Source organism: Dromiciops gliroides, chromosome 1 (assembly GCF_019393635.1).
Source record: "Dromiciops gliroides isolate mDroGli1 chromosome 1, mDroGli1.pri, whole genome shotgun sequence".
Taxonomy (NCBI): Eukaryota; Metazoa; Chordata; class Mammalia; order Microbiotheria; family Microbiotheriidae; genus Dromiciops; species Dromiciops gliroides.
In genome coordinates this window covers 437,759,378-437,779,125 of record NC_057861.1, presented here as the reverse complement: position 1 = coordinate 437,779,125, position 19,748 = coordinate 437,759,378, and the positions used below count along the sequence as shown (strand labels likewise).

General features: G+C 41.3%; 1 protein-coding gene across 1 annotated transcript in view; it reads right to left on the bottom strand.

Annotated features, from left to right (window-relative positions):
• Positions 1–19,748, bottom strand: part of MRPS27 (mitochondrial ribosomal protein S27) — a 137,633-nt gene that overhangs the window by 95,680 nt on the left and 22,205 nt on the right. The window contains exons 3-4 of the mRNA XM_043979788.1: positions 8,605–8,675; positions 3,179–3,237 (exon numbers count right to left, since the gene is read on the bottom strand). Coding sequence (XP_043835723.1) covers positions 3,179–3,237; positions 8,605–8,675 — 130 coding nt within the window. The remainder of the gene's footprint in view (positions 1–3,178; positions 3,238–8,604; positions 8,676–19,748) is intronic.

The following is a 19,748-nucleotide window of genomic DNA, read 5'->3' as shown; positions in this document are numbered from 1 at the left end:
TATATTCAAATCAGGGTGGCTAGATGGTGCAGTGGATAGAGTGCTAGGCTTGGAGTTAGGAACTCTTCTTGAGTTCAAATCTGGCCTCAGACACTTACTAGCTGTGTGAGCCTGGACAAATCTCTTCACCCTATTTGCCTCAGTTTTCTCATCTATAAAGTGAACTGGAGAAGGAAATGGCAAACCATTCCACTATCTTTGCTAAGAAAACCCCACATGGGGTCATGAAGAGTCAGATGCAACTGAAAACAACTGAGCAACTAACTAGCCATAACCTTTGACAGTGTGTCAACTTGAAAATGACTCTTGGTCTTATATATTTATGTGAATTCCCCGTATTTTGGGGTAGGAGGAAGAGACCTATAATTTCACCAAGATAGAGAGCTCCTATTGAGGAAATTCCTTCCACCAACTATTAGTCTTAGAGAGTTGCCAGGAGCATTGAGAGGTTCAGTGACCTGCCCAGGGTCACAAGTCCAGTGTGTGTCAGTGATAGGACATAACCTAGTCTGTCCTGGCTCTGAGGCCAACCCTTTGTACCCTTGATGCCTCTCTACTATCTTGAAATGAGTTTTATTGGAGATATTTGATGCAAACATTTCCTCCCATTTAACAATTCCTCTTTTCATCCTAGCTGCAATGATTTTGTTGGCTCTTTATTTTTGCATATTGTTAACTTAGGGCCTGACTGCTCTCTGGCATCCTTGCACGCACGCCATCTTAGCTTTAGGATGTAGCCTCTCTGTTCTATCCCTGCTCTCCTTCATTTCTTTCTTTCTTTTTTTTTTTTGCAGGGCAATGAGGGTTAAGTGACTTGCCCAGGGTCACACAGCTAGTAAGTGTCAAGTGTCTGTCTGAGGCTGGATTTGAACTCAGGTCCTCCTGAATCCAGGGCCAGTGCTTTATCCACTGCGACACCTAGCTGTCCCTGCTCTCTTTCATTTCTGAACCTTTAAGGATTATCTGTCCTTTCCTCATTTTATTTGACCCATGAAGAAGCTTCAAATCACAATTTCCACATATGCTGATTTAACTGTTCAACCCCCCACCACCTAGTCCCATTCTAAACGACATGGTGCTCTTTGAACAGTCAACCTTTAGAACGCATAATCGAGTGAAACCTTCTCTCTCCCAGGACAAGGGAAGGGCTTCTCTATTTTTGTTTATCTGATCATCAAAACTCATACTCCCGAGGATTCAGTTGAATGAATCACCAAGCATTTATTAAATGCTTATGATGACCCTGCCACTGTGCTAGCCACTAGGGATACTAAGACAAAAAAAATGAGGCAGCTCTTGCTCTTAGGGAGTTTATAATCCAATAGTAAACATCTGACATAGAATCCAACATGATGGTGCATGTGAAGGCACTCTGTAAACCACAGGGTGTCATCGCCATCACTGTGTGATTGAGAATCTAAACAACTGCCGCTGGTTCTGAGTTAAGGAAAAATAAAATCAAAGTCCTGTTTCCATGGTAACTCACATATCAGTCATGGATCAAATACTGGTACCATCGCATGGCCTGGTTTAAATTATTTTCACTCTTTGTTCAGACAAAAGGAGGCACAGTAGATCAAGCACTAGATTGGGAAGAAACCGATTAAAATCTGATCCCTGACACTTACTAACTGAGTGACCCTGGGCAAGTCACTTAACCTCTGATGCCTCTGTTTCTTCAACTGTAAAATAGGCATAATAAGAGCTACCTTTCAGGGTTGCTGTGAAGATCAAACGAGATAATTTTTTTTGTGGGGCAGTGAGGGTTAAGTGACTTGCCCAGGGTCACACAGCTAGTAAGTGTCAAGTGTCTAAGGCGGGATTTGAACTCAGGTCCTCCTGAATCCAGAGCTGGTGGCTCTATCCACTGTGCCACCTAGCTTCCCCTAAATGACATAATATTTGTAAAACACTTTGCAGATCTTACAATCATATATGTTATTATTATTATCTGTAAAATTGGATAATAATGACATTAAGATATAATACTATTTATTCATATAGAATAGTACCTATCCCTCAGGGTTGATGTGGGGATCACATGAGAAGTTTGTAAAGCGCTTGGCAAATCTTAAAAGTCTACACAAATGCTGTCATTACAAAATAAACATCCTATCATTAATGCTACTTGAGCTTTTTTCTTTTTTAAATTAAGCAGCAAATTATTTTAATATAACTTAAGAACTGGGACTTACTCATTTAAAAGGTCAGCTACAAACCAGGTTTGGAGGGGAATGTGGAAAAGATTTAACATGTATAGTGATGACAGAAAGTAAACAGAAGAACATATTCTTTTACCTGGTAAGCACTTTCCCTGCTTATTTGTATTTGTTGGTTCTTTTTTCATGTCTCGACATCAGTCACACGCTTGACACAACCTTAAGCTTCCTGGGGTGAAGGATGGTGTTATACTGCAGCCTATCACACTATTGAAGGACAGAAAATGCCCAGTCCCCAAACAAGCCTTCCATACCCTCACTTGAGGCTCAGCAAGGGCCATGAGACTCCATTTTGGTAGAAGCACAGATGGACCAAAGCAAACTTGGAAGGCAAGAAACCAAATGATTTCTCTAGCAAGAGCACAGCACCGGGAAAAGTTTGTGTTGTGTTTCCACGCAGAATCTCTTTTTGTCCATCTGGCTATAAATTGTTTGGGGAAAAAACACCTTCAAAAAATCCTATCCGAATAAGATGGCTGCTAGCTCCTCAGCATCCTTTAGCGTCTTCATATGGTTCCTTTAGGATCCTCGCCAGAACTACTTAAAGCACAGCCCATAAATATTACTGCTTATACTATAGCTCTATCATGAAGGATACGAGTCTAGTCAGGTACCTTTTAGCAATCCAGGATCAAACAATGAAAAGAATGATTTTGACAAAAGAGATAGTAACGAGCTTAATCCGCTAACCGTCCTGTCCTATGAAGAGGACAGCCCAATGTTTTCTTACTCCTCATCTGGCATGGTAGGATCTGCTTTAAATATATTTATTATAGTTAAAGAAACTGAGGAATGAAATGGCTAAAAGGCTACGCTGGGAGACAGGGCCTTTCCCTGAACACTACAGTCAGTGGAGCTCTTCAAAGAACAAACATCACTCGACAAAGCACCAATGGCTTAAGGACAAATGAGCTGCACGATCGGTTCAGGTGTATGAATGCAGGAAATAGAAAACTTACTTGTAAAGGTAATATTCAGCATGGTCTACCTCTTCTCGGGATGAAATGTTGTCCACAAACTGAAAAAGGAAAAAAAAAGGAAATTTCAGGTAAGGACAGATTGTTGTATTAAAAAGCTCTGACCCCACAGATCTCAGTAGATCATCCCTGAAAATACTGTACTTGGTTTTTTTTTGGTGGGGGGGCGGGGGACCAGGGAAAGGGAAAGCAATTGGGGTTAAGTGACTTTCCCAGGGTCACACAGCTAATAGGTTGTCTGAGGTTGGATTTGAACTCAGGTCCTGCTGACTTCTGGAGTCAGGAAAACCTGAATTAAAATCTGACCTCAGACACTAACTGTATGACCCTGGGCAAGTCACTTCACCCTGTTGCCTTAGTTTTCTCATCTGCAAAATGAGCTGGAGAAGGAAATGTCAAACCACTCCAGTACCTTTGCCAAGAAAACTCCAAAGAGGTCATAAATACTTGGACATGACTGAAAAATGACTTAACAACAATAATTACATTCTACTGACTTACTAGTTCACATGTACTACCTCGTATGGTTTAAATTTTTTTAGCAAAAACAAAACAAAACAACAACAAAAATCTTAGGTGGGCCCTGCCCTGAGATCAGAAGGGCTGCATCTGGCCCCTAGGCTTCTTTGTCAAAGTCTTGTCAAGTACTTTTTGGTGTAACAAGGGTCAAAAGGATCAGAGAAAGGAAGAAATGTTCATGAAAAAATTATTAAAGCCAGAAAGAGAGAGAGGCTGGGGCTGAGGAGGGGAGAACCTTCCCAGTAGCATCAGAATCTCATGGATAAAGTTAAAATTACTTAACTCTGCTTTTCTTCTCCCTTCCAAGGACTGGCAAGAATGATCCCTCCATTCCCTTCTTGTCTCTATGATTCTCTAAGACTGAATGTACTGTTTCTTTGCTAGAACAAGAATCCACAGGGGGCAGAAAGGGAGAGGTACAAATGCACAACATTTTTCTTTTCTTTATGCTTTTGGATTAGGGGTTCGACTCCTTTGACAATCTGGGGACACCTCTGAATCCCTTCTCAGAAGAATTTTTTTAAATGAACCAAATAAAATACATAGCATTACAAAGGAAACTTATTATATTGAAATGTAGTTATCAAAATATTTTTTAAAGAAACAAGTTCCCACCCCACAGATTAAGAGCCCCTGCTCCATTTTGCATCTATATGGAAGGTTTTACTTTTGCAAAGTTCTGCCCCATCTACCATCTCATTGTGGCAGGTATCATTGTTCTCCCTTTGTGGGGGGAGGAATGTGAGGCCCAGAAAGAATAAGTGATTCCTAAGTTACAAAGGAAGATCAGAGCACAGATGAAACTAGGCCTAGGGTCTCTGGATTCCTCCTCAGGTACTTTTTCAATCTATTTCAATTTAGCAAACATTTAATAAACACTTACTACTAATGCAAGGCTCTGTTCGGGTAGATAATGGGTCTCCAAAGGCAAAAACAAACAATTCCTCCTCTTAAGGAGATGACATTCTAGGTAGGAATTATACCATGTATGCAGATAAGCGAATATAAGGTAATTTGAAGAGGGAGACAGTACTAAGTGGATCAGGAAGGCCTTCGGGTAGGAAGAGTGCCTAAGTGGTGCCTAGAAAGAAGCTAGGGATATTGAATGGCAGGAGTGAGGAAGGGGGGATTCCAGGCATGAGAGTCTGGCTGGGGACAGTGAGCAGGAGCCTTCTTGTTGGAGGCAGAAGGAATGGAGAGAGAAGATGAAATGCAGAGTACATGAAGGTGGGGTGGGAGGGGGAAGAGGCAGGAGAGACAAAATAAACCTAGAGGTTAAGTTGAAGACTGATTATGAAGGACTTTAAAGGCCAGAGAGAAGAGCTTGTTGTTGTTTGTCCTTTGTTCTCAAAGAGGACCAGGACTGAACTGGATTTGAGTGAGGAAGGGCCATACAAAGTGCAAAGCCTCTGTCTTTCAGAGCCATCTGGGTACAGTGACAAGATATGTTTATGTTATCGGGTGGCCCCAGATAGTTAAGGCAATTAGGGTCAAGTGACTTGCCCAGGGTCACACAGCTAGTAAATGTCTGAGGTGAGATTTGAACTCAGGTGCTCCCAACTTCAGCACCAGTGCTCTATCCACTGTGCCACCCAACTGCCCCCAGAAGAGCTTTTATTTTATCCTGGAGGCAACAAAGGAGGCTCTGAAAGATTTTGAGCTGTGAGGCGTCACTGTCAGACTTGTTTTAAGAATACTAACTTGGATCTTCACTTCCGGTCTCCGGCCCTGAAAACGCGCATGTGTGCTCCCTTCTTTACTCTCCAAGCTGGCTGGCAACTGGCAACATGGTGTGTTTACACCAAGAAGGTTGGAATTGTTGGTAAATATGGAACATGTTATGGTTCATCCCTCAGAAAAATGGTGAATAAAATTGAAATTAGCCAGCATGCCAAGTATGCCTGCCCCTTCTGTTGCAAAACCAAAATGAAGAGACAGGCTGTGGGTACCTGGCACTGTGGATCCTGTACGAAAACAGTAGCTGGTGGTGCATGGACCTACAATACCACCTCTGCAGTCACATCAAATCCGCCATCAGAAGACTGAAGGAATTGAAAGACCAGTAAAATCTTCTCCCCATCAAATATCTATAGCCCATAGTCCAATAATAAATTAATTTATGGAATTAAAAAAGTTTTTAAAAAGAATACTAACTTGGCAGCTAGGTGGTACCATGGATAGAACCCTGGGCCTGGAATCAGGAAGACCTGATTATGGTAGGCAAGTCACTTAACCTGTCTGCCTCAGTTCCCTCAACTATAAAATGGGGATAATAATAGTACCTACCACCCAGGCTTGTTGTGAAGATCAAAGGAGATAAAATTTGAGTACTTAGCATAGTGCCTGGCACACCATAGGTGTTTTAAAAAAAAAAAGTCATTTTCTTTTTCAGTTGTGCCCAACTCTCCATGATCCCAATTGGAGATTTCTTGGCCAAGATACTGGACTGGTTTGCTATTTACTTCTCCAGTTCATTTGACAGATGAGGAAACTGAAGCAAACAGGGTTAAGTGGCTTGCCCAGGGTCATATAGCAAAAAGTATCTGAGTTTGGATTTGAACTCAGGAAGATGAGTTCCTGACTCCAGGCATGGCACTCTATCTACTCTGCCTCCACCCTCATTCTCTTTCCCCGGTTAGAAGATGGATCAGAGAGGGAAAAGACTAAAGTAGAGAGATTAGTTTTCACCAAGGTATTCTGAATAATTTATTTTTTTAAAACAGTATTTTATTTTTTCTAATTACATGCAAAGATAGTTTTCAACATTTGTTTTTGTAAGACAGAGTTCCAAATTTTTCTCCCTTCTCCCCCTCCCCAAGGCAGCAAGCAATCTGATATAGGTGACACAGTACAATCATGTTAAACAGATTTCCACATTAGTCAGATTTGAGAAAAGAATCAGAACAAAGGGGAAAAACCGCAATAAAGAAACAAAAAACTCAACAACAACAAAAGGGAAAATAGTCTGCTTCAATCTGCATTCAGACTCCACAGTTCTTTCTCTGGATGTGGAGAGCATTTTCCATCATGAGTCATTTGGGGGGGCGGCTAGGTGGCACAGTGGATAGAGCACCGGCCCTGGATTCAGGAGTTCCTGAGTTCAAATCCGGCCTCAGACACTTGATACTTACTGGCTGTGTGACCCTGGGCAAGTCACTTAACCCCCATTGCCCCGCAAAAATAAATAAATATGTTTTTAAAAAATAAATAAATAAATAAACCCTTCCCTAGTCAGGTATAAATTGAGCATAGATTCTCAACCTAAGAGATAGATTTTAGGGGGTCTGTAAATCTGAATCGAATTGGAAAAAAATACATATAAGTCATTTGGAACTGCCTTGGATCATCATATTCCTGAGAAGAGATAAGTCTATCACAGCTGATTATTGCTCAATGTTGCTGTTACTGTGTACAATGTTTTCTTGGTTCTGCTCACTTCACTCAGCATCAGTTCATGTAAAAGTCCAGGTTTTTCTGAAATCTGCCTGTTCTCATCTCTTACAGCACAATAGTATTCCATTACATTCATATGCCACAGCTTGTTCAGCCATTCCCGTTGATGGGCATCCCCTCAATTTCCAATCATTTGCCACCACACAAAAAAAATTGCTATAAATATTTTTGCACATGTGGGTCCTTTTCCCTTTTTTATGATCTCTTTGGAATATAGATCTAGTAGTGTTATTGCTGGGTCAAAGGGTATGCACTGTTTTATAGCCCTTTAGGCATAGTTCCAAATTGCTCTCCAGAATGATTTGATCAATTCATAAACTCTCAATTCCAATTTTCGCACTTCTCCAACATTTATTATTTTTCTTTTTTGTCATATTAGTCAATCTGATAGGTGTGAGGTCGGACCTCAGGGTAGTTTAAATTTGCACTTCTCTAATCAATAGTGAATATAGAACACTTAAATTTTTTCAATTGAAAACTGCTTATTCATATCCTCTGACTATTTCTCAATTGGGGAATGGCTTGTATTTTTATAAATTTGATTCAGTTCTCTATATATTTGAGAAATGAGTCTTCTTTCAGTAACACTGGCTATAAAAATTGTTTTCCAGCCTTCTGCTTTCCTTCTAATCTCAGTTGCATTGGTTTTGTTTGTACAAAACCTTTTTAATTTAACATAATCAAAATAATCCATTTTACATTTCATAATGTTCTCTATCTCAGCTTTGGTCATAAACTCTTCCCCTTTCCACTGATCTGACAGGAATACTATATTCTGAATGCAAATATTCACTTTTACAGATCTTTCCACCTACAAAAAGTAGGTTCTTCCTGCAAGTCCCAGCTAAAATCCTACCTACTATAGGAAGCCTTACCCAACCCTCCTTAATTCTAGTGCCTCCCTTTCATTGATCATCTCTGATTTATCCGGTATCTAGCTTGTTTGTAGATGCTGTTGTTGTTCAGTCCTGTCAGGCATGACTGACTCTTTAGGACCCTGTTTGGAGTTTCCTTAACAAAGATACTGGAGTGATTTGTCATTTCCTTCTCCGGCTCATTTTACAGATGAGGAAACTGAGGCACACAGAGTGAAGTGACTTGCCTAGAGACAAACAGCTAGGAAGTGTCTGAGGCCAGATCTAAACCCAGGTCTTCCTGATTCAAGGCCCAGCACTCTATCCACTGTAACACCTAACCACCCCTATTTGGAGATGTTTGCATTTGTCTCTTCGATTAGATTATTAAGTTCTTTAAAACAGGGAATGCTGTTTGCCTTTCTTTGTAACCTCAGAGTTTAGCAGTGCCTGGCACCCAGTAGGTGCCATATAAATGTTTAATGACTTACACTGTATAGTATTTTAAGGACTTATATTGCCTATCATTTACATAAAGTCATTTATGTGGAGAATATCTTTTAAAAGAAAAAAAGATCCTACCCGTGAAATCGTCAAAGAACTGACAGGCAGCTTCTTCTCATATGTTCTATCCATTAAGGAGGCCAAGTCAGCTGTGAAAACAAAGAATTCAAGTTAGTTCAGACATTAGTGTCTACTAATAATCTTACTAACATTTATATACCCCCTTAAAGTTTGTAAAACCCTTTACGTACATTATTTCATGTGATCCTCCCAATGACCCTTTGAGATAGGTATTATTATCCTCATTTTGCTGAAGACAGAACTAAAATTGAGAGGTGACTTAACCCAGGTTCACACAGCTAATAAGTGTCTGAGGCCAGATTTGAACTCAGGTCTTCCTGACTTCAGGCCCAGTACTCTAGCCATTGTAGCACCCAGCCGGTACCAAATTGCTGAGGGTGTTGAATGCTTGGCTTAGGAATGTGAACTGTATTCTGTAGGTAGTGAGTGGGTGACCATTAAAGAGTCTGGAACAAGAGAGTGATAAGAACATACTATACACAAAGAAGGTACATGTGGACGGTGCCTGCACATAGTAGGTGCTTACTAAATGTTTATTGATTGATTGGGGAGAAGGGGGAAAGTGGAAGTGTGAAGGAACTAATATTTACTAGCCTTCCCCAAGCAGCTTCTTTCTTCCCACCTACCACGGAGGGGAGGCCCTTTCTCCTTTCCTCTTTCCATAAAGATTAGCTTTCCCTAAAAAAGACAAAGCTGGGGGGGGGGGGCGAGTATCTGAAGAAAGGGGTTAAGTGAAGAAAGGGGCACTGTCTCCAGCTTCCCTTACGCTGCTTCCTTTTTGCCTAAAGGCAAAAAAAAAAAAAAAAAAAAAAAGATCTTCCCTGCGACTTAGTGGATTTCTGGAGACCACAAGAGCCCTCACATCCTTCACCAAATCTTGCCTTGATGACCAGACATGTTTCCATAGAGATAGCAGGTAGGGGAGGGGGAGACATATCCAGCATAGCTAAGTACCTGAATGCTTGTTACATATTGCTGTTTCAGGGAAAAGTAAAGCTCTGTGCGCTAATGGTTCACTGGCTATGGAGGGCCTCATTTCATCCCCACTCGGAGTCTGAAGGAAGGGAGAGCTGGTATGAAGAGCTGCCTAGATCTGCTAGGAATCCGCCACAGTCTTCCAAGCATGGAGTTAAGAGGAACCGTACAAGCTTAGCTTCAGTGGAAAGAGGAGGGAGCAACCCCGGGAGATCCTTAGGGGGCGGAACTGGGGGACATAGAAACCAAATCGAAATGGGGGGACGGGGGAGTTTAACAAAGATGACATAAAGGCTTCAGACATGGGAAGCTGGTGCCCCTGAGAGAAACAATGAAATCTGTAGGAATAGGGTTTGGGGGGAAACTTTGGTTTCAGACATGTTTAATTGGAGCTGGAGGGAAGAACATCTGGATGAGAATGGATGCCTCGGCAGATGGATTTGAGAGATTTGGTGGTCATCTGGGTAGAGAAGATCCCTGAAGTTGTAAGGAGGAGTAAGTTGCCATGGGAAAGGTTGTAAATGATGAGGATGATGATAGATTTTTAAAAAATGCAGTGCTTTAAAGTTGGCTTGATGTACGTTATCTCTGCAACCCTATGAAGCAGGAACTAGTGGTGTCATTTTCATCAATGGACAAATAAGGAAACTGAGGCCCAGAGAGGTTAAGTAACTTGCCCATGATCACACAGCTAATAAGTATGAGAGAAATGATTTGAAACCAGGTCTTCTTGATTCCAAATGGAGAAGAGTTCCCAAGACTGAATCTTGTAAAGTTTTGGGAAGAGGAAAAGGAAACAACAAGAGAGACAGAGAACAGGTCATCAGAGAAGAAGAAGAAGAAGCAGGCCAGTGTGGAGTCTCTAAAGCCAAGGGAGGGGAGAAGGTCCAGAAGGAGGTCAGGATCAAATGGTACTGAGCAGGTGGTGAAAGGTGAAAGCAAAGGAGGCCTGAAAAAGCAAAACCAAAACAACCTTCAAGGGATCTGGCCATCAGGAGGCCCCTGGTGATGTTGAGAGAGTCACTTCCACAGAAAGGCGGGGGCTGGATCACAAGGAAATAGGAAGTTGAGGTATCAGGTCTGGATTCCTTGTGAAGACGTCTGACTGATGGGGAAAGAAGCAGCCGCGTAAGATCTAAAGACTCTGGGGGAACTGGGCAAACCTGAGCACGTCTGCAGAACGATGACAAAGAACCAATGGAGGGAAAGAGACTGGAGATAGATGAGAGAGAAGGGAGGATGGTGGAGGCAAGGTCAGGAAGGGGGAAGGAGGGGGTGTAAGAGGCCGGAGGAGGAGGAGAACCTGTGATAGGAACACCACAGAAACAGGAATAAAGAAGGGCATGGGAGACGATGCTGGAAAGTTACGAGTGGAACAGGGGAGTAGAAAGAGCCAAGGTGAGACAGCCTCAATGAACACAGTGAAGTAGAAAGTCATCTAATCTAAGTGTGGAAGTAAGACTATCACTGGATTTTGTTGTTGTTGTTCAGTCATTTTTCAGTCATGTCCAACTCTTCCATGACCCTATTTAGGGTGGGGTGGGTTTTTTTTGGGGGCAGACTCTGGAGTGGCTTGCCATTTCCTTCGCCAGCTCATTTTACAGATAAAGAGAAAACTGAGGCAAAAAGTGACTTGCCCAGGGTCACACAGCTAATAAGTGTCAGGTGGCTGAGGCTGGATTTGAACTCAGGTCCTCCTGAATCTAGGGCTGGTGCTTTATCCACTGCACCACCTAGCTACCCCCAACAAGTATTTTTTTTAAAAGAAAAACCTGTATGACAAGAAACACAGACCAACTGGCAAGGTGTCAAGGAATACCATGAAGTAATAGTATATCCTATAAATTATAACAGAAGACTTTACTTTAAAACAATAGCAACAGTATTTTCTATTAGGAAAAGAGGAAATAGGGAAATTAATCATAGACTTCTGAAGGGGCTTATTCATGAGACTAAGTGTTATTTTTAAATGTCCTCTATATTCACCTTAAAATAATATCAACTCTCCCTCTCTCTCTCTCAATCTCCATTGACCCTACCCCATCCCCCTTTTTCTGAATCTCCTGCAGAAACACATGGAGGTTTTCTTCTTGTTTTCAACCTAATTAGATGAGCAGCATAAAAGGTATTTCACATAGGAGCCAGGGCCAATGTGTTTTTGAGGCATGGGCATGAGAAGCTGGGGTGAGAGTGGGGGTGGGGGCGTAGCTAGAGTTAACTGACAGAGTATGTGCTGGTGATTGAGTGAAATCAGGTTGGAAAGGGGCATTTCATGCTAACCTCCCCCAGCCCTATTTTGGAGACTGCAGGTTCTCTAAAGGATCAAGTAGCCAAAAGTGAGAGAGGAGCTACAAATTTTTTTTTTTTTTGGCGGGGCAATAGGGGTTAAGTGACTTGCCCAAGGTCACACAGCTAGTAAGTGTTAAGTGTCTGAGGCCGGATTTGAACTCAGGTATTCCTGACTCCAGGGCCGGTGCTCTATTCACTGGGCCACCTAGCTGCCCCGGAGCTACAAGTTTAAGCATTAAATTACCCTTAATGCTGGAGGGGTATAGAAGGAATTAACTTTTCTCGTGACTCTTTTAATACTCAAGTATTAAATTATTTCAAAGGCAAATAAATCCATAAAACCTCAACACGAATAAGAGTTAAGGCCAATTAGCATGGCTAAATTTGGGCATTCATCTATTTTAATGGAGTTAGAATGCTAACTGGAGAAAAAAAGGTGGTTAAAGATGACTTTCAAAACAGTGGTCCTCATTTTAGGATGATACCAAATATAAAGGGAGAATCATTCATATCTGCTCAAGGAGTTTGGGCTTAAAGGGACAGGACAGCACAGGAATCTATTATCTCCAAACAGGGCAGCAAATGGGCCATTGGAAATATTTAGGAAACCAAAAGTATAAGGACCATTTTAGATTTGGTGGGCTTGTCTGATCATTGGGTAAATCAACTCCAGGTGCCATTTTAAGTTGTACCAACAGCAACCTTCAGCCAAGTGGAACTAAGAGTTCTCCTCAGATAGCTAAAAGCTGCAGTATCAGATGAACAGCATTAGCATAATGCAAGGCAGAGCAAGGTCGGCCTCTAAATTTAGTCTGTAACCAATCATCTCACCTTACAGTGCTGGGTATGATGAATGAGGCAGTGAAATGGAGATTGTATCAGATTGTATCAGAGCAGCAGCCACACTCAAAGGCTGGTCCAGTGCCATTGGCTGTGGACCCCTGGACCCAAGCATTCATTTCTGGTTATGATTCCAGATGTCAGTGAGCTGCCAGTGGTCACTGAGTTCTGGTTTGCAGTGACATGTGTCATGGTGGAGTGTTGGATTTGAACTCAGATGGTCTGGGTTTGCGTCCTTATTTAACCTCTCTGGGTCCCAGTCTACTCATCTGTAAAATGAGGGGTATGGACCAGATGACCTCTAAAGTCCCTTTGAGGTTGAAATCTATGATCCTGGGGCAGCTAGGTGGCACAGTGGATGAAGCACCAGCCCTGGATTCAGGAGGACCTGAATCCAGCCTCAGACACTTGACACTTATTAGCTGTGTGGCCCTAGGCAAGTCACTTAACCCTCATACCCTGCCCAAAAATAATAATAATAATAATAATAAAAATAAAAATATATCTATGATTCTACAACCTGAGTTACCTTATCATTACTTGGTTTATCAGACATACACACCCCAAGTATACAACTTGTGAATGTTGTTCAGTTGTGTCTAACTCTTCATTACCTCGTAGACTACAACATGTCCTTCTATCTATCCTCCGCTAATCTCCTAAAGTCTATCCAAGCTCGTGTTGGTGGCTTTCATGACACTATCTGTCCATCTCATCTTCAATTGTCCCCTTTTCCTTTTGCTTTCAATCTTTTCCAACATCAGTTACCTTTCCAATGAGTCCTGTCTTCTTATTATGTGGCCAAAGTATTCATGCTTAAGCTTGAGTATTTGACTTTCTAGTGAATAGTCAGAGTTGATTTCTTTAAGTATTGACTTGTTTGATTTCCATGACACTCTCAAAAGTTTTCTCCAGCACCACAATTCAAAAGCGTTGAAAGCTTTGATTCTGTCACTCAGCTTTCCTTATAGTACAACTGTCACAATCATACATACAATTGAGGAATGGAGGCTAGCAAAAGCCAGAGGGAAAAACTGAAGTGGTATTTTCCCTCTGATAAGACCTGAAACTATCGGTGACTACCTTATGTCAAATTTGTACCGCCCCCAGTGCTTAGCACAGTGATTTGTATACAACAGGTTCTTAATAAATGCAGGCAATACCATATGTTCACACAGGGCACAGAGACTGGATGTCCAAAATAGCTATAAGGATGCTATTAGAAAAACGTGGAAAGACCCACATGAACTGAGGCAGAGAGAAATGTACTGCATGCAAAATAACAGCAATAGTGTAAAATGATCTGCTGGGAAGCACGTGGTTATTTTCAGCAAGGCAATGATCCAATATAACTCTGAAGGACTTATGAAAATTGCAATCCATCTACAGAGAAAGAACTGATGGTAAATGAAAACAGATGAAAACTTTTTTTTGACAACTCAATCTGAAGTCTTGTTTTATCTGTTTTCTCTCACAACCTAGCTATTGTAGAGATGTTTTCCATGACTACTCATGTATAACTTACATTGAATTGCTTGAGTTCTTGGGGGGGGGGAAGGGAGGGAGGAAGAGAAGTTGGAATACAAAGTTTTAAAAAATTGATGTCAAAATTTGCTTTTACATGTAATTTGGAAAATAAAATTCTAAACAAAATAGCTATAAGCTATTAGAGCTTAAAATGCCATTAGGACTTTTGAGAGACTCTATATATGGTGTGATCCACTGGGCACTGCTGAGTGTTAAAGATAAAGGAAATACAATAACTGGAAAAAATCTGACTCAAATAAATAATTGTCTTTGGTCTGCTTAAACCCCATCTCTAGGATTCTGAAGATTTCCCATCAGAAAAGGAAAATCCTTTTTACCATCACCAAGGCTTCTACGATGACCTTTTAAAAAAGTTCCTTGTACAGCGGCTCTCTAGAACAAAACTGAGATATGGAAGGTCAGAAAAGGGGAAAGAGCTGCTGAAAGCAGCAAGAACTACAAAGAATTATGAAATAAACTCATCTCTCTCTAGTTCCTATGTATTTATAAAGCACTATTTCTCACACAGCTAATATATATTGAGAAGGCAAGGGCCATGGAGGTCACATTTCACCAAATCACCTCATTTTACAAAGAAACTGAGTCCCAGAGAGAAGTGATTTGCTAAATGTAATGGGTAGGAAGTAGGAGTAGGATTCGAACTCAGGTCCTCTAATTCCAAACCCATCCATTTTTTTCTCTCTACCATTCTGTGCCTGAAGGTTCTTGGATACCTTGGTGAAGTGATATTGCAATGACTTGTAAAGAGAGTAGAATTTTTGATTTGAAAGTCTAAAGAGGATAAAATGGACCAGAATTATTTGATGTCTTGAGCTGATGCTGTTCTTGTGCTATTTTTTTCCTTGAAGAAAAGCAATTGGTGTACCTAGGCGGTACAGTGGCTAGACTACCAGCCCTGGAGTCAGGAGGTTCTGAGTTCAAATCTTGTCTAAGACTGTGTGACTCTGGGCAAGTCACTTAACCTGAACTGGTGAAAGAGAAAAAGGGAAGGAAGGAGAGAGGGAGGTAGGAAGGGAGAGAGAGGGATATGGAAAGAGGGAAGGGAAGGGAAGGGGAGGGGAGGGGAGGGGAGGGAATTACAGATGATCTAAAACATGCCCAGAAGCAAATGGTGGAAGCTGGAAAAGCTTACACAGTCAGACTTGGAACACAGATTTTTGTATGTGTGTATGTGCCAGGAGCTTTAAACAAACTGATCTGATAATGGAAAATTTGGAAACACACTTAGGCAGCTCCATACTAATTGGAGTGAGAACTTAAAGGGTGACACATGCAAGGCAAAGCCCGAGTCACCTCCAGGAGTGGCAGCAGATGGTAAATAGGAAGGCTTAGAGAGAAACAGATGTCAGAGAATGCGAGTACTGGACTGCCAGAAGCTGGGAAGGATTAAGGAGGCCTCCATCATACTTCAAGAGCAAGAGGTGAAAAACTAACCCAGCAAGCCAAAAGGTCTCCACAGACGAAATGACACGGTAGTGCTTGAATCTCAGCTGATGGGATCAGACTGGATTTCTAATGTTTAACTCTGGATTCAAACCAGTCTGTGCTAACATGCTACTAATCAAAGGCTGCTACAACCAAATAACATCATTACAATACCTAGTTCCATATGAAAAGCCTATTCCTACTGTCCCAGTTGGGTTGGTAGGTGGTACAGTGAATAGAGCTGCCAGCCTGGAATCAGGAAGACAAATCTAGCCTCAGACACTTCCTAGCTGTGTGACCCTGGGCAAGTCACTTAACCCTGTTTGCTTCGTTTCCTCATCTGTCAGATGAGCTGGAGAAGGAATTGGCAAACCACTTCAGTAGCTTTGCCAAGAAAACCCCAAATGGGATCTTGAGAACGACTAAACAACAAGATATGTCCTAGCTACAACCCATACTAATACAGCTCTGCTGATATGGCTACAGAAAATTCTGTTTAAAAAACTATTTTTTTTATTTGTTTCCCTCCCCACTCCACAAAACAGCAACCAATGTAATATAGGTTATATATGTATAATCACATCAAACATATTTCTGCATTAGTCATGTTGTGAAAGAATCAGAACAAAAGGAAAAAACCTCAAGAAAGGGGGAAAAAAAGTGAAAATAGTATGCTTCAATCTGCATTCAGACTCCATAATTCCTTTTCTGGATGTGGAGGGCATTTTTCATCATGAGTCCTTTGGAATTGTCTTGCATCACTATTGCTGAGAAGAGCTAAGTCTATCACAGTTAATCATCATACAAGCCATTTCACAGAAGCTATACCATTTTCCCTTCACAATTCTATGATATATAAGCAGGACAAGTGATATTAATGCCCATTTTAGAGTTGAGGAAATTGAGGCTCTAAGACATCAAGGTCACAAGGGTAGTTCAACAAACATTTATTAAGCGCCTACTATGTGCCAGTCACTGCGCTAAGGTGATGTTGTGATTTGAACCAGGGTCTTTTAACCCCTAGGGCTGTATCCTATAAACTCTAACACCCTCTTGAAACAGTTATAATTTTTACTTTAATTCTTATAAAGTTTTTGTATTCATCATATCACCTACATTTTCCATTACTTCTCTCTTCCCATCCTTGCAGTGGTATCTGAGTACAGAAAGTTCAGTCACTGTTCTAGCAAAATTCCAAATTGTTTTCTAAAAAGGTTGGCCCAATTCACAGTTCTATCAACATTGTAGTGTGTCTAAATAAAATTATTAAATTATATATTTAGAGCTAGAAGGATCTAACTCCCCTGAAGAGGGAGGTTAGGTGTCTGGGTCAGTCACACTGGGTCACACAGTGTCTGAGGTGAGTTAATTCTAGGTACTTCTGACTCCAAGAGCAGTACCCTAACCACTACCCCACACTGCCTCTTTTCAGCAGGATAGCTAGCATTTATGTATCACCTTAAGGTTTGCTAAGCACCTGGCAAATATTAGGCCATTTGATCCTTACAACAACCCTGGGAAGAAGGTGCTATTGTTATTGACACTTAGTCATTCAGTTGTGTCCCACTCTTCAGGACCCCATGGGCCATAGTACGCCAATACTGTCCATGGGGTTTTCTTGGCACAGGTACAGGAGTGGTTTGCCATTTACTTCTCCAGTGGATTATGGCAAACATAGATTAAGTGACCTGTCCAGGCTCACACAGCTAGTGAATGTCTGTGACTGGAGTTGAACTTAGATGTTCCTGACTCCAGGCTGAGGGTTCTATCCACGGAGCCTTCTTCTAGCTGCCTCCAGGTGCTATTATTATCTCCATTTGACAGATGAAGAAACTGAGAAAGAGAGAAGTTAAATGGGCTTACCCAGGGTGAAACATCTGTTAAGTGTCTGAGACAGGATTTGAACTCAGTTCTTCCTGTCTCCAAGTCCAGCATTCTTCAAACTTAACCACTAGCAGTATTACTATTTAAAGTAGTATAGTGTAAAACATTCCTTTTCTGAGTATACACTCATTTCCCACCATTGCATTCATTATTTGCAAATATAACATAGAATCAATGTTTTGTGCAAACAAAAATTCTTAAAATAAAAAATAAAAAAAACACCTGAGGGGCAGCTGGGTAGCACAATGGATAGAGCACTAGCCCTGGACTCAAGAAGACCTCCGTTCAAATCTAACCCCAGACTCTTCTCAGCTGTGTGACCCTGGGCAAGTTCCTTAATCTCTCTTAACCTCAGTTTACTGACCTGTAAAATGGGGACAATAATACCATCTATACTGCCCCCCCACTCCCTGCATCACTGTGAGGATCAAATAAGGTAACATATTTAAGGTCTCTTTGTGACCTTAAAGCACTGCATAAATGCTATTATATTGTTATCACTGTTGTTTCAAACGACTACCAGAGAACAATGCTTCATCTGGTCACATGTTTTCAATGAGCCAGGTAGCAATGCTAGGGCCTACATACAGCCTTCTTTCTCACTTTCCATACAATGCTAACTAAACTGGACCAAAACAAGTTGTCCCCATCTTCTCTCTACTCCTCCTCTTCTGTTGGGAAAACATTACCAACTTTCCCTTTTCTTCTGAAATGTCAGCATGCCCCCCCCAAAAAAAACCCCACTTCCTAAACTACTATACAGATACTTCCTCTCCCTTCATTCCTGGGCTTCAAGGAGAAATCATCATTTATTTTTATTATTATTACATTTATTATTAACTAAATATAGGGGCAGCTAGGTGGTGCAATGGATAGAGCACTAGCCCTGGAGTCAGGGGGACCTGAGTTCAAATGTGGCCTCAGACACTGGCTGTGTGACCCTGGGCAAGTCCCTTAACTTTGCCTCCAAAAATTTAAAATATCATTAGCATTTACTATATTATCTATTATAACATTAATCATTCACAAGACATCAGATAGATATGAGTATGGTACTATAATAAGCACTCAACTATGTAGATGACAGAAAAAACAGCTTCCACTCAGGAAAGGTGTGAGGGTAGAAATAACACTGGATTAGTAAATCAAAGAGATTGGATTTTACTCCTGCCTCTTCTGCTAACTAATGTGCAACCACAGGCAAATAATTCTGCCCTAAAATTCCATTTCCTCATCTGTAAAATATGAGGGTTGGACTAAATTAAAAGTTCTTAATCTGGGGCTTGTAAATTTTAAAAAATGATAATTTCTACAGAAATAGTTTTCTATTTAATCCTCTGTATCTGTATATTTAAAGATATTATTTTAAGGAGGGCCCATGGGCTTCACCAGGCTGCCGAAGAGTTAAACACAAAAAACTGGTGAAGAACCCCGACCTAGATCACTTCAAAGGTTTCTTTTGGTTCCGAGGTTCTATGGTTCACAAGCATCTTTGCTCTAGGAGGAAAAGGTAATGTCCAGCACCAGCCCCTGACATTGACTGGGGGCCTTCTCCATAAGAGGCCCTGCTTTCTTCTCTCTTTCCCTGTTTCTCTTCCCATCTCATTTCCCCCTCCTCCTTTCCCCAGCCTCCTGTCTCACAGTGACATACAGAGGCCTTGCTTAGCCCCTTGGGAGCTCTTGGGCTTGACTTGTTGATCCCAATGCAATGTTTCTAAAATTAGGAGTCAGACAGACACATCCTTCCATCCTCTCATTAGAAGAACATCTGTAGGCTCCTTTCCTTCCTTAATGACTTTGCAGCCACATGTATCAACCAGAAGACAAAATTGCTTAGAGCCTTCTTTCAGTCTTCCGGTCAGCCTTGATTTGCTCCCACATATCATTATCTCCCCCAACCTTCCTTTCATAGCCGATTAGCCATTAGCAGCTAGCCTGGCTCAGGGCCTTTTTATTTTTTTTGGAGGTGTTTTGTGAAGCCAGAGAGGAAAGGCTTCAAAAATGCAGATTTAAAGGGAAAGATGGAGGATGAAAAGGTAAATTTCAAAGCATCTAAATAATTCTCTGCCAGCGAGAAAATGCAATAACTTAGATTATGCATGCAGCCACAGGCAGCTCCAAAGGGTTGTATTCTGCTATAAATCCTGTCTCCCTTTGTGAATTCCAAAAGGGCTTATACA